The sequence below is a fragment of the Porites lutea genome, chromosome 4, assembly GCF_958299795.1.
Source record: "Porites lutea chromosome 4, jaPorLute2.1, whole genome shotgun sequence".
In the NCBI taxonomy this organism is placed as follows: domain Eukaryota; kingdom Metazoa; phylum Cnidaria; class Anthozoa; order Scleractinia; family Poritidae; genus Porites; species Porites lutea.
The window spans coordinates 27599631-27614346 of record NC_133204.1 but is presented as its reverse complement, the minus strand read 5'-3'; the positions used below and the strand labels follow the sequence as shown (position 1 = coordinate 27614346).

The 14716-nt window shown below is 38.1% G+C and overlaps 1 protein-coding gene across 1 annotated transcript in view; it reads left to right on the top strand.

The window, feature by feature from the left end:
* LOC140933170 (myoferlin-like) overlaps positions 1-14716 on the top strand; it is a 59079-nt gene that overhangs the window by 18607 nt on the left and 25756 nt on the right. Inside the window, exons 15-28 of the mRNA XM_073382685.1 lie at positions 1267-1349; positions 2019-2068; positions 2336-2389; positions 2985-3053; positions 4183-4226; positions 4355-4431; positions 6037-6137; positions 8288-8401; positions 9317-9416; positions 9756-9952; positions 10096-10202; positions 11595-11670; positions 12697-12807; positions 13479-13631. Coding sequence (XP_073238786.1) covers positions 1267-1349; positions 2019-2068; positions 2336-2389; positions 2985-3053; positions 4183-4226; positions 4355-4431; positions 6037-6137; positions 8288-8401; positions 9317-9416; positions 9756-9952; positions 10096-10202; positions 11595-11670; positions 12697-12807; positions 13479-13631 — 1336 coding nt within the window. The remainder of the gene's footprint in view (positions 1-1266; positions 1350-2018; positions 2069-2335; positions 2390-2984; positions 3054-4182; positions 4227-4354; positions 4432-6036; positions 6138-8287; positions 8402-9316; positions 9417-9755; positions 9953-10095; positions 10203-11594; positions 11671-12696; positions 12808-13478; positions 13632-14716) is intronic.

Sequence of the window (14716 nt, the reverse complement as noted above, 5' to 3'; positions counted from 1 at the left end):
CTTTAGAGTTAAAATCGGAGGTTTAAATCGTGCAAATAGCATCTCGTTAGGCTTGGTTTAAACGTCAAATTTCACATGTGCCGAGTCTGATACCTATTTGGTTCTACTTAAATGAGTAAATCCGCCATTTTAGACGTCAAATCATGAGCGAGTTTGGAGTTCGGAAAAATTGAGAATTGTGAGTTATAATAAAACAAACATCTCTGAACAGAAAGTCTTATTAAGGACTCTAATGTTGATAACGTACTTCGGCAACCTTTTGCATGCAAGTTGATGTATCGCAGAGAAAATAAAGAATTGGCCTGGCATGGTTCTGCCCATGTTTTTGAGGTTGGTTTTGGCCAATTCTTTATTTTCTCTGCAAGACATCAACTTGATACTTGGACTCTTGCCCTCCAGGAGACACGTGGTATGGCGTGATTCTGTGGGTGTTTAGAGTTCTGGGTCAGAGCTTACAATCAGAGTGCACGGTTTTTTTTCATCAGAGTCTTTCTCTGGTTGTTGCGCCATACTGACGAGCCCCAAAAAGGGCGAAACAGCTGTCTATGGCTACAATCCCGCTGTGTTTTGAGTTCTTTCGGTGTCGTGTTGATGTCTTTCAGAGTTAATTTTCAGGTAGTACGATCAGCGTTGCAGTATTCTGCTTGCAGAATTTAATATGTCTACATTTCGTATTAACAGGAAAACGGAATTAAAACGCTTTAATCTTATCCCCAAGATAGAAATGTTTTCCTATTCCACTCCTATAATTCCTCGGGGATCATTTCAGGTCGCGTGTGAAAAACTTTGGGGATCATTTGGGGTCGGGGATCATTTCGGGTCGTGTTTAGGTCGATTTGGGGGATTATTTGGGGTCAGGGATCATTTCGGGTCGGGTACAGTTTCCCCCCTCCCCATGTCTTCATTTTCCAAGCAAATTTGAGAGATCCCCCATCTGAATCCTTCCGAAGTTTTCAGTGATCCCCCCTTTTGGGTTCTTAGTTACAACTGATACCCCCTTTTGTTCTCCTAAAAATCAAGTGATCGCCCCCCCTCCACCACAGGCGATATATAATGACCGGTCCCTAAAGAAGGTTAAAAAACGGAAAACCCTATATACACCCCTTTAAACGTCCAAATGATAGTACGTTTGTTTATTTGGAATCATAACATTACAACTTGCATTTAATGTTTATTACATGAACATTCCGGCTTCATGTTAAGTTAGGTAGATTTTTGCACGCGGTAATCTTTCTTCTTTATTAATGCCTTATTCTGAATGTACAGCAACCTGCTCAGTCCTGCTGGTGTTGGTCTTCACGATGCTGTTTTTACGCTAAATGTCTACCGAGCCGAAGACCTTCCTCAAAGTGAGTTCGATCTTCTCCGCCATTTTTGCGATTTTTTTCAATAGGCCAGTTACAGTTTTATGTACATTCATTCTCAGTTCTTTGGCCTTTGAATAGAAATGAGCTGGAAGTCACCTTGGTTCGATACAAAAGTTCCTGGTTTCATGTCCAAATAGTGTTATTCTCATTCTAACAAACCCGTGAACATGATTATTACATGTAAAAAATTTCAAGAAGGTTTGTCAATAAAAAGGTCACCTTCAGCCTCGCTTCTATTCAAAGGCCAGGGCACTGAGCACACAAGTATGTGTAAAATGGCCTCTTCCAAGAAAGAGCGAACAGAGAAACAGACGAACAATACAAACAAACAAACAACAAAAAATAGAAACAAACGACCATTAACAAGTAATTAAAAGAATGAAGTAAACCGAAGACCCAACCCGAGGTACCTTAATAGACGCAACGCTCAAAGTTCTGTAAAATTCTTTACTGAAAATGCTGGTGACTTTTGGGCAATGAACTGATTTACCGTCATTTACCAATGATTAATAAATAATTGAAATAATACACAATTTATTTTTTGTATTATATTCTGTAATTAGGCTCAGTGCTGTATTTTACGTCTCACCAATGCACTGAGACGCTATAAAATAAAAGTTTGGTTGATATTATTACATTTTTTTCTTTCAGTGGACACTGCCTTGTTGCAAGGAGTGAAGAAATTTTTTAACATGCAGAAGGTGATATGTACGATAACTTATTTCAGGAATTATTTGAAAAATTCAGTGACACACATCGATCGGTAAAACCAACAATACAAGTACTATAGATCACCATGGACACTGTAACTTTTTCCAGCCGCTAAAATATGGAAACCTCCAATCCCTATTAACCTGATTAACCACTGTATATCCTTATATAAATAAAATCGACTCTTTGACCACCATCGGGTGACAAACACACTCTATCAAACCTAACTTCAATTTCTTTCTCTATCTTAATTGCAGGATGATGAGAAACTTGTGGATCCTTACGTTCGATTTACGTTCTGTGGAAAGGAGGTAAAATACAATAAAACCTTGCGATTAAGAAGGCCGATTAGCGATAACCCGGGGTTAAATTTTAATCTTTTTTTTTTTCTTTTGATTAAAAGCATTTTCTCGGATAACTTTCCCAATTCGTTTTAGAGGATCAAATCATTTGACTAAACAAAAACAAAAACTGCAGGGATATGGGAAGAAGTTATAAATTTGTTGAAAGTAACTCAAATACTATTTTGCATACGGATCAACCGTTCCATTTGTTAAACGTTATTATCGATTATTATTTGATCTTATTTATACTCTCGCCGAAGTACCCCGCGTCAGTAACTACAATTGCTAGCTAAATGACAGATTAGTTTTCTCACGCCGGATTTCCTCTTTCCTTGCAACACACTTACATTCAAGTGACTTGCGATGTTGGTGATGTTCTTGTTTCACAGTAGTAGTTTGCTTGTTTTCTTTTTGTTAAAAATTGTGCAAATTGACATAGTTGGCCATAGTTCTCACTATAACTTTGCCAAATCTTTGCCTATATTTTGCCTATAATTTTGAATTACTGCCGATTAATATTATCTGAAATAATTTGGCCTTAAACTGTTTCTTTCACGCTTAGAACCACACGTCAGTTAAATACAAGACGGATTGTCCTGAGTTCAAGGAGATCATAAGAGTTCCTTTCAAGGTAATACCATCTCTTAATTGCTTGTTACTTCACAACGGAGGTTCTTTTGTATTTAATATGAAATTACTTCCACTCTTCTTTTGGTTTCACTTTACATTTTCACTTAAAGTGAATACAGAATACAATATAAATTTAAAAGAGTAGAAGCACTGGGCTCAGCAGCCGCAGCATAAATACGGAAAGCACCCCAAGTTAGGAACAGGAGCGTCCTTGATGTCCCTATATTAATTTATTGACATAGTGATATGAGTTTCAGGGTACCATGCTGTCAAGCGTACTGTAAGTTAAGACCTACAATCTTGGACAGATTAAAATAGAAGAGCAAAACCCCGTCCCCCGCCAAATCAAGGAGGATGAAGCCGCGCGAAGGGCAAAAACGCGCCATTTTCCCATCTTGATTTTGGGGAGAGGGGGGCCAGGGTTCCAGGTTGTCCATTCATTTTGTCGAAGATCGTAGGTTAAGCCAAGCCTAAAAGCGGAGATCTTGTTGAATGATACAAATTGTTTGGGAAATACTCTTTAAAAATAGCAAAGAAATCAACCGAATATAGCGTTCCCAAATAAATACACTCTCCTGACCACGATCCAATAAAACTTATCACCCAGCTAACAAAAAACTTCAAAACATGTGTGACCTCGATATGTAGTGGAGGTGACATTGCGATACTGATTCGTGATATAGATCAGAGCATGCCCCATTTTCAGAGCCACCAATTGAATGTGTCATGAATGGCATACATGTAACCCAGAACGGCAGTGAATTCTCATACATTGCACATTGGTTTACATGTAATGAATGGGCGGTCGTACGTTCACGGCGATCTTTTTCTTCCCCATGCTGCTAAGCGCACTTACCATCAAAGCTCTAAAATCCGCAATCCACAAGTTTGAATGAGAATTTATCCACCCACCGTTAATGACAATAGGAGTTAGAGATTTCAGAGGTTTGAATTTCAAGAATTGTGGCAGTGCTGGAGGAGAAAAAATGGTGGAGTAAAACGAACATGAACTTCTTGTCTCACGGATAATCAGTGTCAATAGGTTATGACTTTGTTTAAAAACAATTCACATGAAACTAATAATAGAAATGATTGTTGATCTGAAGTAATAATTCCCATTGTTTTAACAGTTTCCATCCATGTGCCGACGGTTAAAGCTGCAATTATTTGATTGGTAAGTAATAATTGCTGTGCTTCGAATTGAGTTGAATTGAATTGAATTGAAATGAATTAAACTGAGAGGATCAACAATAGTACTGCATTCATGAAAGTTACCTAAATGTGAATTTTGTGGTATTTTAGGGATAGATTAACTGAGGATGATTGCATTGGCACAGCATATATTTCTCTAGAATCAATCTCTGGACAAGGAGAGGGAGGTATTATAAGGAGAAGCGTTATTCTCCAAATCTAAACTTTATGTTACCCAATAGACCAGGGGACATGAGCACGAACCGATATACTCGATCAGTATTTACGCGCGCATTTCGGGCCAAGTTTTCCAAGAAAAAGATTGTAATGGGAAAAAAGATCGTTGTGCCGTGTTTGGATGAAATGATGATCGCCTTTTTCCCGAGAAATATACAGTGAAGTTCTCTTCAAATACTGAGCGAGTGCCCCCTGAGTATCCCACAATACTCCTTAAATCTAATAAATTCAATATGGCCTCCGTATCGGTAAAAAGGTCTATTAGTAGAGACCCTAATTTTTTGGAGTAGTAATTTGTATTTGTATTTGTATTTATTTATTTGCCACACGATTACAATAATTACAAAAAAAATGTCAAAAAAAATGTAGGAAGAAATAGCGAGGAGCCTAAAGGAAACTATAGAGCTTATGTTAATTAGGCCTCCTCAATTACAATTTTTCGAAGATGGCATAAAAATTACGGCGACGGATACAAAATAATATCAGGTGGAAAGTTAAACTAATCACTATTACGGAAGTTTACAAATAATGTTGAATATTAAAAGGCTTTTTCGCAAGATTTCTGTTGGAGTGTACTAATAATTATTACAAATACATGCCTTAAGTGCTCTTTTAAAGGAAAAAGGTGAGGAAGTGTTGATGATGTTGGTGTTTAAGGTGTTGTAAAATTTAGGTCCTTGATAAAAAACGGAAAATTGTTTGGTTCGAGTACGAAAAAAGGCAGACGAAATTTACACGAGTTTCTTGTATTATACGAATGAATTTGACTTTGTAAGGTAAATTTACAATGAAATTTTAAAGGTAGAGTATGGTTTTGATAGGAGGACATGAATAACCCTAGTTGCATTAAATATATATCATGAAATTTTGAGATACCAAGATTTTGAAAGATTGGATCAGTATGTGCATCGAAAGTGGTTTTAGCAATAGTTCTGATCACTCGTTTCTGTAAAATCTCAAGACCAATAAGGTTAGTTCAGTGAACTGCAATTAATTTCCAACCTCACGAGGCACAGTTTCACTGAATTCTGAAACCATATTGTGGTAGCCTGTGCGCAGACGAAATTAAACTCTGGTTAACTCAGAGTTTAGTTATCGTCTGCACGCGAGCTATATTGTGGGGGCACACCGGACGATTGAAAACAAATGGCAATGTATGAATGATGTAGATGATCAGCGCCACAAAATTAATTATCCTAAGGTTATTTAAAAAGAAACCTCAACAATTCGTTTATATAATGAAAGATCATGTCCTTTGGTTACTTTTGCGTTGAAGGGTCGAGGCTAGAAATAAAGAAAAATTCCTTCTCTTAATTTGAAGTAAAACCTTGGGATGAGACACATCCCTGTATTAAAGATCTCCCCGTAAAAGAGAATTCACAATTATGCTAATTCACAGAATGCTTGTTGATATGTTGAAAATGGAAAGCGATTAAATTGAGACCCAATGATAGTTTAAAAAAGAAGAATTCACAATCGAAATTTCAAATTTTGTAATAGATATGCTTTCTAACGGGGTTCGATTTCAAGTTCATTAGCTCCGTTTCTTTTTTTAGGTTTTCTGCCAACGTTTGGCCCTTGCTGGATGAATTTCTATGGATCACCCAGAGAGTTTTCTGAGCTTCCAGACGAGTACGATGATCTAAATCTGGGAAAGGTAAGCTCTCATGCAAAACTTGATACCACTGTAACGAAAGAATCACCTTTTTTAAGTTATTGGAAGACTGACGTCAATTTTCCCATAGTTAACACAAGGGATAAAACTAATGACGTAAATTTTCGAAATTAAGTCGTTGGTTGTTCGTTATTAAAAACGTAACCAGAGGATGTAAGGCCTTTGTTCTGAAAGCAGTCGTTTCTCCAGGCAGGACTGTACGCTAAAAAGATAGAGAAACCACTGCGAGCGACCTTTTGCTTCTTTGATCGAGCCACCGTCGACGCCATGGTGGACAAGCAAAACCAGTTTAAAAAACATGATCAAATTAAAATGAGAGACTATATGGACCGGTGGGTTACCCCACCTGAGCGGGTTACATCAGCTACCGAGGGTCCCCCATCTCCACTTAAAAAGTATGTATCAATTCCACTTCAAGTGCACTTAACCCTCGAACGTACGAGGGGGATGAGGTGGTTGCCCCCGCTCCCCACCCCCAAAGTTATTCTGAATTTTTCCTAGAAGATAAAACATCAGCACCTGAAGTTTTCTGTAGCTGTTCGTGTATCCTTTAAGACAAGTTTAGTGATAGTCAGCTACTATGGTTACGACTATGACGTCTTTAAGTAGCAGGTGGTTAAGCCATTTTAGAGTAAAAATGCATGTTTTTTTAACCTCTTTCAGTAATAAAGTAAAGCTTGTGGAGAAAATGATGCAAAGTAATTGTTTATGTGTTATTATACATGTTAAGCGCAAAAAAATATTAATTCTCACCGTTTGTACCTGATTTCTAATTCTTGATAAAACCCCCAAGATGGCGACCATGTTTGGTACGTCACAGACCTCCAGCAGCTCTACCCCCCATGAAATATATATACCTAATCTTGTCGAGAAGATCATAGGCTTTCCACTAAAGGCAAAATCGTTTCGAAATATTGCAACATATTAAAAACTCAGAGGAGGGGTTTCATCAACCTCAACCTCCCCCCCCCCACCCTTGTACAACGGTGGGGGTATAACTTTGCGTGTACGTCCGAGGGTTAAAAGCCCTAGTGATAACTGGCCTAATAGCTTTGGATTAGCAAAACAACAATTTCGCACGTGCTTTTTTGTTCAATTCTCTGCCGTTGTTACACGACTACGACCTGACACTTCCTAATTTTACTTTGTGTTAGGGACGTGTACGCGAGGAAACTATATAATTTTTTCTTTGTCTATGCTTAGTACATTCCTCTAGAATTCGGCTGTCATATTTAACGAGGTGGAACTAGAGCGAAGAAGGTTGAAGCAGCGCGAATTTTTTTTTGTGTGTGAAGTTTTCGCTGCCGTTTTCTTCCGAGCACGGTACGCGTCAAAATTTTCCCCTCGAAACAAGGAGAAGTGATGTCATTTAACGTTTTCACATAGGCGTCACGTGTACGCGCATGATCGATGGAAAAGCAAACGGTCGCTCGCAGTTATTTCTCTACTTTCGTAGCCTAGCGTTCTGCCTGGAGAAACCATGTTCGCAGGGTATAAGGTCTGCAGCAACAATGGGCCAGAGAAATATTTTGAATAAATAATAAACTAAATTGATCGTTATTATTATTATTATTATTATTATTATTATTATTATTATTATTATTACTGATATCATCTTCATCATCATTATCATCACCATCATCATCATCATCATTTTCATCTTTATTTTTTGTCATGTCGAGGAAACAAAAAATGTTCATATTATAGGGAAAGCCTTTCGTTTCGTTGAGGCGAACGTAAATGGCGCCTCGATGAAGGTGAAATACTACATTGGCTGTTTGACGCATATGCCCTTCACGCTTAAGAAATAAATGGTACTTTCATGCGTCCTGGCTCTGTTGAACTACTTTTGTATTATCCAAATATCCAGCTTAGACTACATTCTCTTAGTTCGTGAGATTGGAGTTGAGTAATGGGCCCATTACCGGATTGTTATGGCGTTCCCTAATTACAGAGTTCCAAAATGGGTTGCGCAGTTTATGGTGCAGAGTATCATGGCTCTATTGAAATCTTTCAGTTTAACGTTTTCAACTCTCGACCCTCTTCCATTAAGGCCTGGAAGCACTGCAAATAAATCATAGTCTCTGTCGATGTCGACTTTTTAATTTCATTTTTTATACGTCGTTTCACAGGGCGAGGGAGTGGCATATAGAGGAAGGTTATTAGTACAGTTGGAAAGCAAGCTGGGAGAAGAAATTGAGAAGGAACTGGAAGTGATGAAACCAGATGAACTTATTCGTGTGCAGGTAGAAAAAATCTCTTTGTTTCAAACTGCTGAAAGAAATTATACCTTTTGTTATTATATAAACGCACACGAAATACTAGGTGAGCTTTGCGCGAAAACATGATATCTTCACACGGGGAAAGATCATCATTGCCTCGGCTACATAGGACATCGCGCCTTTCGCAGCAGCAGCAGCAGCAAAAAAAAAAACATTAAAGAGAAATGGTTTGGTGTTTCCTTGGTGTTTATGTAATAAATAGAACATTACATGGCCTCTGGGAGAAACGTAATTCCTCTACTTGTTTCTAAACACTCGAAGAGAAAGGTCTTCCTCCGCACGGCTATGTAATATCGCCTACGGATATTGTAAGCGACAGGGCAACGTTCTTTTTCTTTGGTATTAAGAGTAATAAACTTGAGTGCTTCTCGAATAACCTCTTTTGCTCAACCATGTATTTCAGCTGTTAAAACATGTTTTAGTTATGTAGTAGTGGCTGTGACGATCGATATACTACTAATGGGCCGTTGGAAGTTGGAAAAAGAAGTACAATAAGATGCAAAGCCAAGGATTTGCTATTCAACAGAAATAAAAAAGCTGAATGTTGATTATGTTTCTTTATCCTGAGAAAAGCAGACATGTATGGAATTAAGACGTTCTTATGGATCTCACAACCTCAGTGGCCTGAAAAAGTCAATGCATCCCATCTTTTTTTTTTGTTCACTAGTTGTTGTTGTTGTTTATTTCTTTTAATTCAGCATTCAAAATTGTAAATAACTAGAAAGTGAATCAGCTTTAAGTTGCACTTTAAGAAACTCTGCTAGTTAAAGTTGTGGTTAAGGCTAAGGGACGATTGATTAGAAATCTACCAGGTATTGGGCTGCAACTTCATCAAAGCTTGTAATAATACCTTTTTCCATGGTTCTTTCTTTGTGGCAGCCATATCTTAGTCGCAGCAAGTATAAACTGTTCGCTTGCTTCTATGAGGCTACGATGGTGTTTGACGTAGACGGACCTGTTGAGTTTGAAGTCAGCATTGGTAGGTAGAACTTAACGTTTTACCACAAATTACTACATTCATCCCATTTGTGGATCCTTATATTTCTGACGCAACTTCCGTGCCATATGACGTAATCACGTCGCGAACTAATCCTAATATCTCCTCCAGTTTCATCGTTAAAGCTTAGATACTTAATTAATCGACGCAGGTGTATAAAATAAGATTTGTGCAAATAATTTTTGCATTTCCAACTCTTCAGTGTTAATCTATTTTAATTTTAAAGTGAAAATAAGCAATAAGTCATGAGGTTCAAGTTCGCTTTTACATCCAAGGGACGCTTTAATGAGGTGATAAGTAATGCGTATTATCATCCTCTAGGTAACTATGGCAACATGATGGACGAGTCTACTGCCCCGTCAAATACACCTCCATGCAATGCAGTATACGATGGATGTAACTACTACTACCTCCCTTGGAGTGGAGACAAACCGTGCGTGTGTGTAGAGAGTTACTGGGAAAAAATCGCCTTCAGACTAGAACCTTTAAATGCTTTGATCAGAATTATTGAGCGATTAGTAAGTATATAGTTCCACACTCTCTTTCTTCTCTCTTAAAGCATTATTGTTATTATTGTTATTGTATTATCATTAGTCATTACCATCGTCATTGTCATCATCATCATTATCATCAACATCATCAATCCTTTTTTTTTTCGCAGAAAAGCAAGATCGCGGAAGTAGCGTACATGATAGAAACCAAACAACCAGAAGTGGACCGTGCCTCAGCTTTGTTTGCTCTGCTGGATCAGCTTATTGCAGACTGTAGGTACGATGAATGCTCCTTCAAACCTTCTTTATCTTCTTCGACTTTCTGTATCCATTCTTGAACCATAGGGTACGGGGCGAATTGTTAAGCCGTTTCGACATAGTTCAGAGAACGACTGCGGTTATGACAACTTAAAGCGGGGGGCACTCATACACCAACCCAACAGCCTGGCCAGTACCTCAAATCCATGGCTGCCACTGCCTGAGTGATTAGCTGTGCGCTTGAGTGAGGTACTGGCCAGGCCGCGGGTTGGTGTATGTGTGCCCTTCCTTTAAGTTTGTCAGACTGGGGTTAACAAGATTTCAACAAAGGGAAAATGGAAAGGGGATAGAGTTTTACTGTGGAAAGCCGATAATGCCGACCGCTGTTATATTTAATCATTCAAATTATTGTTATTGTGTTTTGTTGTTGTTGTTGCTGAACTGTTCTTTGGTGTAAGCACAATAACGTCGCCTTGCTAATAAATACGTACGGAAAATGGAATGCTCAGAGCATGCGCAGTAGAGAAAAAAAGTTGTTTTCTGTAGACAGTGGCCTGCTGGAGTGCATTTCAGTTCCTTCTGTCGTCGTCCAACGCATAACAGGGAGCTTTAGATTTGAGGATAAGGACGTCCACGAGTACGAGATTTGACTTAAAGTTTTTTCACTTATTCTCGAAGAATATTCAACTCAGAAGGCTTCTTTGTACTATTTTTCACCTGAGAAATGGGTGCGGTTATTTTTATTGGAGAAGGTTAGGCCTTTCCCGGTCGCAATATGATTAAACTTCTAAAATTGATAACTTTTCCTTTCCACTACTACGTTCTCGCTAAAACTCGTTGTAGAATGACGACGGCTGTCACGTTTTCCCGGAAAATGACCCTGGTTCACGCGCGAGTACTACTTAGTCATGAGAAAATCTCGTACTCGTGGTCATCCTTGTCTTAGAATCTAAAGCTGTCTAAAAACTGTTATAACTACACCAGTAATGTCTCTCGAAATTCTCATTGAACGTTTAATGTATTTATCAGGTAGCATAGCTTTAGCTTTATTTTTACTATTATTTTTTTAGTTGATACCATTCAGTTTATTTCTGCACTATTCCTAACTGAGCTACGTCTGTGACCTAATAAGCTAGCCTGTTACATAATTTTACAAAGGCCGTCAATCAAATATTTCTAAGCGAAACAAGCACGCTGGTTGAATTGAACTTAGCTCACAAATATAGTCAAAGTGTGTCGCAGATCAAGAGAATTTATCTTTCCGCTAAATATCACAACTTTGCTGAGCATTTGAAAATTTTCTTATGAAAAACTGCAATCTTCTGTTAACACAGAATCCCACTTTATGTAGTCAAAAATAATTTTAAAGCTTCTTTCTATGTCAAGTAACCACTTTTAATGGTTTAAACAGCGATGGTCTGCCTAATGTCAAAGGAAAGGTGAACAGGTTAGATGAAAAGCTTCGTGAAGAGAGGAAGGGAGAACTTGTAAGTATACCTGTACTTTGCAGTGGTAGAGCAATCATTAAAAACAATAGAATGTTTTACCTGCAGCTGAAACTTAAAAAAAAAGACAATATAAACAAAAATAAACCAAAAACAAAAATTTGAAGGAATGGGGAAAAACCACTAATCAAGACGCGAGACACCACAACGTGTCGTAATTAAAGTAGAGAAGTAGCTTCAAAACCGCTCATGCTACGGTCATCAAAATTACTACTCAAGTTCTGGACATATTTTGATTGACACAATTACGTATTTTCCTCAAAGTAGAAATAAATGGTAAGGTGTTTTATGAAACAATAAGTTGGCTAACAATAGTATAATCTCTAACAATAGCAGTGATGTCATGATGGCGTTATTTATTACTAAAGAGGGAAGCATCCGCCACCTTAATTGAATTGGCCATTTTGAGTTATTCAAATGCATTCCAATTTACTTAAGACCAGAATAAATGGAGCAACATAAAAAAGGTGATCAAGAAGAAAAAAAAATCTGCAAAATATGAATTTCTGAGAGCAATGAACACTGTTGAAAACTAAACTTGGTCATATTAAACTTTTTTTTTTTTAACTAGTCACTAAAAAGCCTGAAGTTCATCAAGAGTTATAATAACTTTTTTATTTAAGTATAATATGATTATTCAGATAGTAAAAATAGAAATACCACCTTTTTTGTTAAAAAAATGAAAATTTAAAAAAAGCTGTCGAAACTCGGATGCTATGGTAACGTCAGTGTTCACGTACGCGTCACTACGACTTTAAAATGTTCCCAGATAATTTTTAGAGAAGTTCGCTAAGTTTGGTGGTCATAGCTTGAATAGTTTTGAAGTTATTCGTTACAACTTTGGGGCGGGGGGGGGGGGGGGGAGGGTTGGGGCTTCAAAAGCTTCTCCCTGGTCTGAATAGAGTTAAGTTAGTTTTTGATAGGGTAGACCTGTTTTTTAAAAAAAATTGAAAGGAGAGTTTTTGGTTGTATCGAAATTATTTTGAAGCGAACATCTATTATTTTTAGGCGTCAATCGAGCTGGAAGCCACTGAACTGAAAGAAAAAGCAACAGATGTGGAGGAAGCGCTAGCAGAAGTAGAAGGATTTCTTGAACGTTTAAAGGACCTTGCCAAAGAGGTACAGTAAATCGACAAATAAAGGACGAACGGGGTTAGAAACTTGGTGGGTGACCAGCCGCAAATATCCCGTTGTGAGGACTCTCACTTCTTTGTACTTTTTGCTTTCCATTTCACTATGTGATTGCTTCTAAATGCGTTTTGGAAGCATGTTTATATATATATATATTTTCTGTCCGTGGGAAAAGCGCCAAGTTAATTGTGATTTTCTTATTTTCGGTGTAACATGAATTCAAAGCTATATTCCCGAAAAAAAACGTAAGGTTTCGACGGTAAAAAGCCGAGCTGAAACGCACTTCCCTGACAAACATGCATAACTCCGCCGTGACCTAAGCAAACTCTTCAGTGAGACGCACTGACAAATGTTCCTTTTATCTCGATTTTTGAGAAAAAGACTGGTCCACATTGATTCAATGTTCTTTTTAAAAGGCTTATAACGTCGAAATTTATCGCCATAAGTATTTCTAGATCGCTAAAACGGCTGCAAAAAAAAAGAAAACGCCGACCAATTTTGCCTCTAACTTTATGACGCCAATGCGGACACCATCAGATACTTGTATATACGTAGACATCCACGCGCCACAGAATTACAAACCTTCGCTATGCAAGGGCTGCGCGAGTAACAATGCTGATATGACGTTTTATCTCGCATATGTTTCTTTTTTTTGGCAGCCTCAAAACAGCGTGCCCGATATTATTATCTGGATGATTAGTGGGTCCACAAGAATTGCCTACCACAGGATACCAGCCTATAAGGTTCTTTTTTCACCTAGAGAGGAGGCCTGTGGCCAATACTGTGGCAAAACAATCGAGATTGAAATGAAGGTACTACTATTGTTTGATAACACATTAGAAACTTTTTTACTTTTCTTCAAGGGGCCGACTATTTGACTTTTGAGGGGTTGGGGGGTGGTGGGGGAGGGTGGGGGTATGAGTGATTTGGTTTGGATTTTTTTCCCCTAAAGCTCTAGGCCTGGTTCCTCGAAAGATGGTTCAGTTTAACCCAGGACTAAGCCAAATTTTAAGCAAGGTTTTCTTGTCTGAGAACATGTCCCCCGAGCTTACAAACCAGTTGTGTCTTTCCACGAGATTCAGTGGTGATCACACAGAATGTTTTTCTAAGCAATGCATAGGAAGGCAAATACAAAAAAGGGAACAAAATTTTTAATCCTGACATACAACGGAGTAAGATTTTTTCCAGCATTATACGCCATATGAAAGACATTTTTTTTTCAGTGTAGGATTTTTTTCGCCAGGTATTTCCTTGCAAGAATTTTTTCCCAAAAACTCATTCTGCGGGGTATTTTTTTTTTCTGAAATCACCCATACCCCTCCTCAAAAATCAAATGGTTGGCCCCTAATTGTCTAGCTGTTCGTATAAAAAAGGGTGGGGTTAGGGTTAGGGTTAGGTTAGGTAGAGTGGAGTGAAGTGGAGTGGAGTAGAGTATAGCAGAGTAGAGTAGAATAGAGTAGAGTATTTTAAAGAGGGCACACTTGACAGTTAGAAAACAATGATAAACTAGTTGCCTGATAAACTACTCGAAAAAAGAAAAGAAAACATTAACATCAAATTTGCTTATGGCAAAGATCATTCAAAAAAGTGCAAACAAGGAAGAAACAATGGGCATAGATGGCAAGTGGCGCATTTGCCTCCTAATCTATAACACCAATTAAATTAGGGAGCAAGTGAGGCATTTACCATCTCTGCCCCTAATTTTGCCCTAGTTAGGTCTTTTATGCATCATATTTGCTCTGAGCAAATTTGATACGAACGATATATAGGAGATATTACATGGCCGCGCGGGGATACGAATTTTATCTTCGAGTGCTGCACGTATCTCTCACGAGTGAGCGAAGTGAACGAGTGAGAGATACTTTCAGCACGAGAAGATAAAATTCGTATCTCCAAG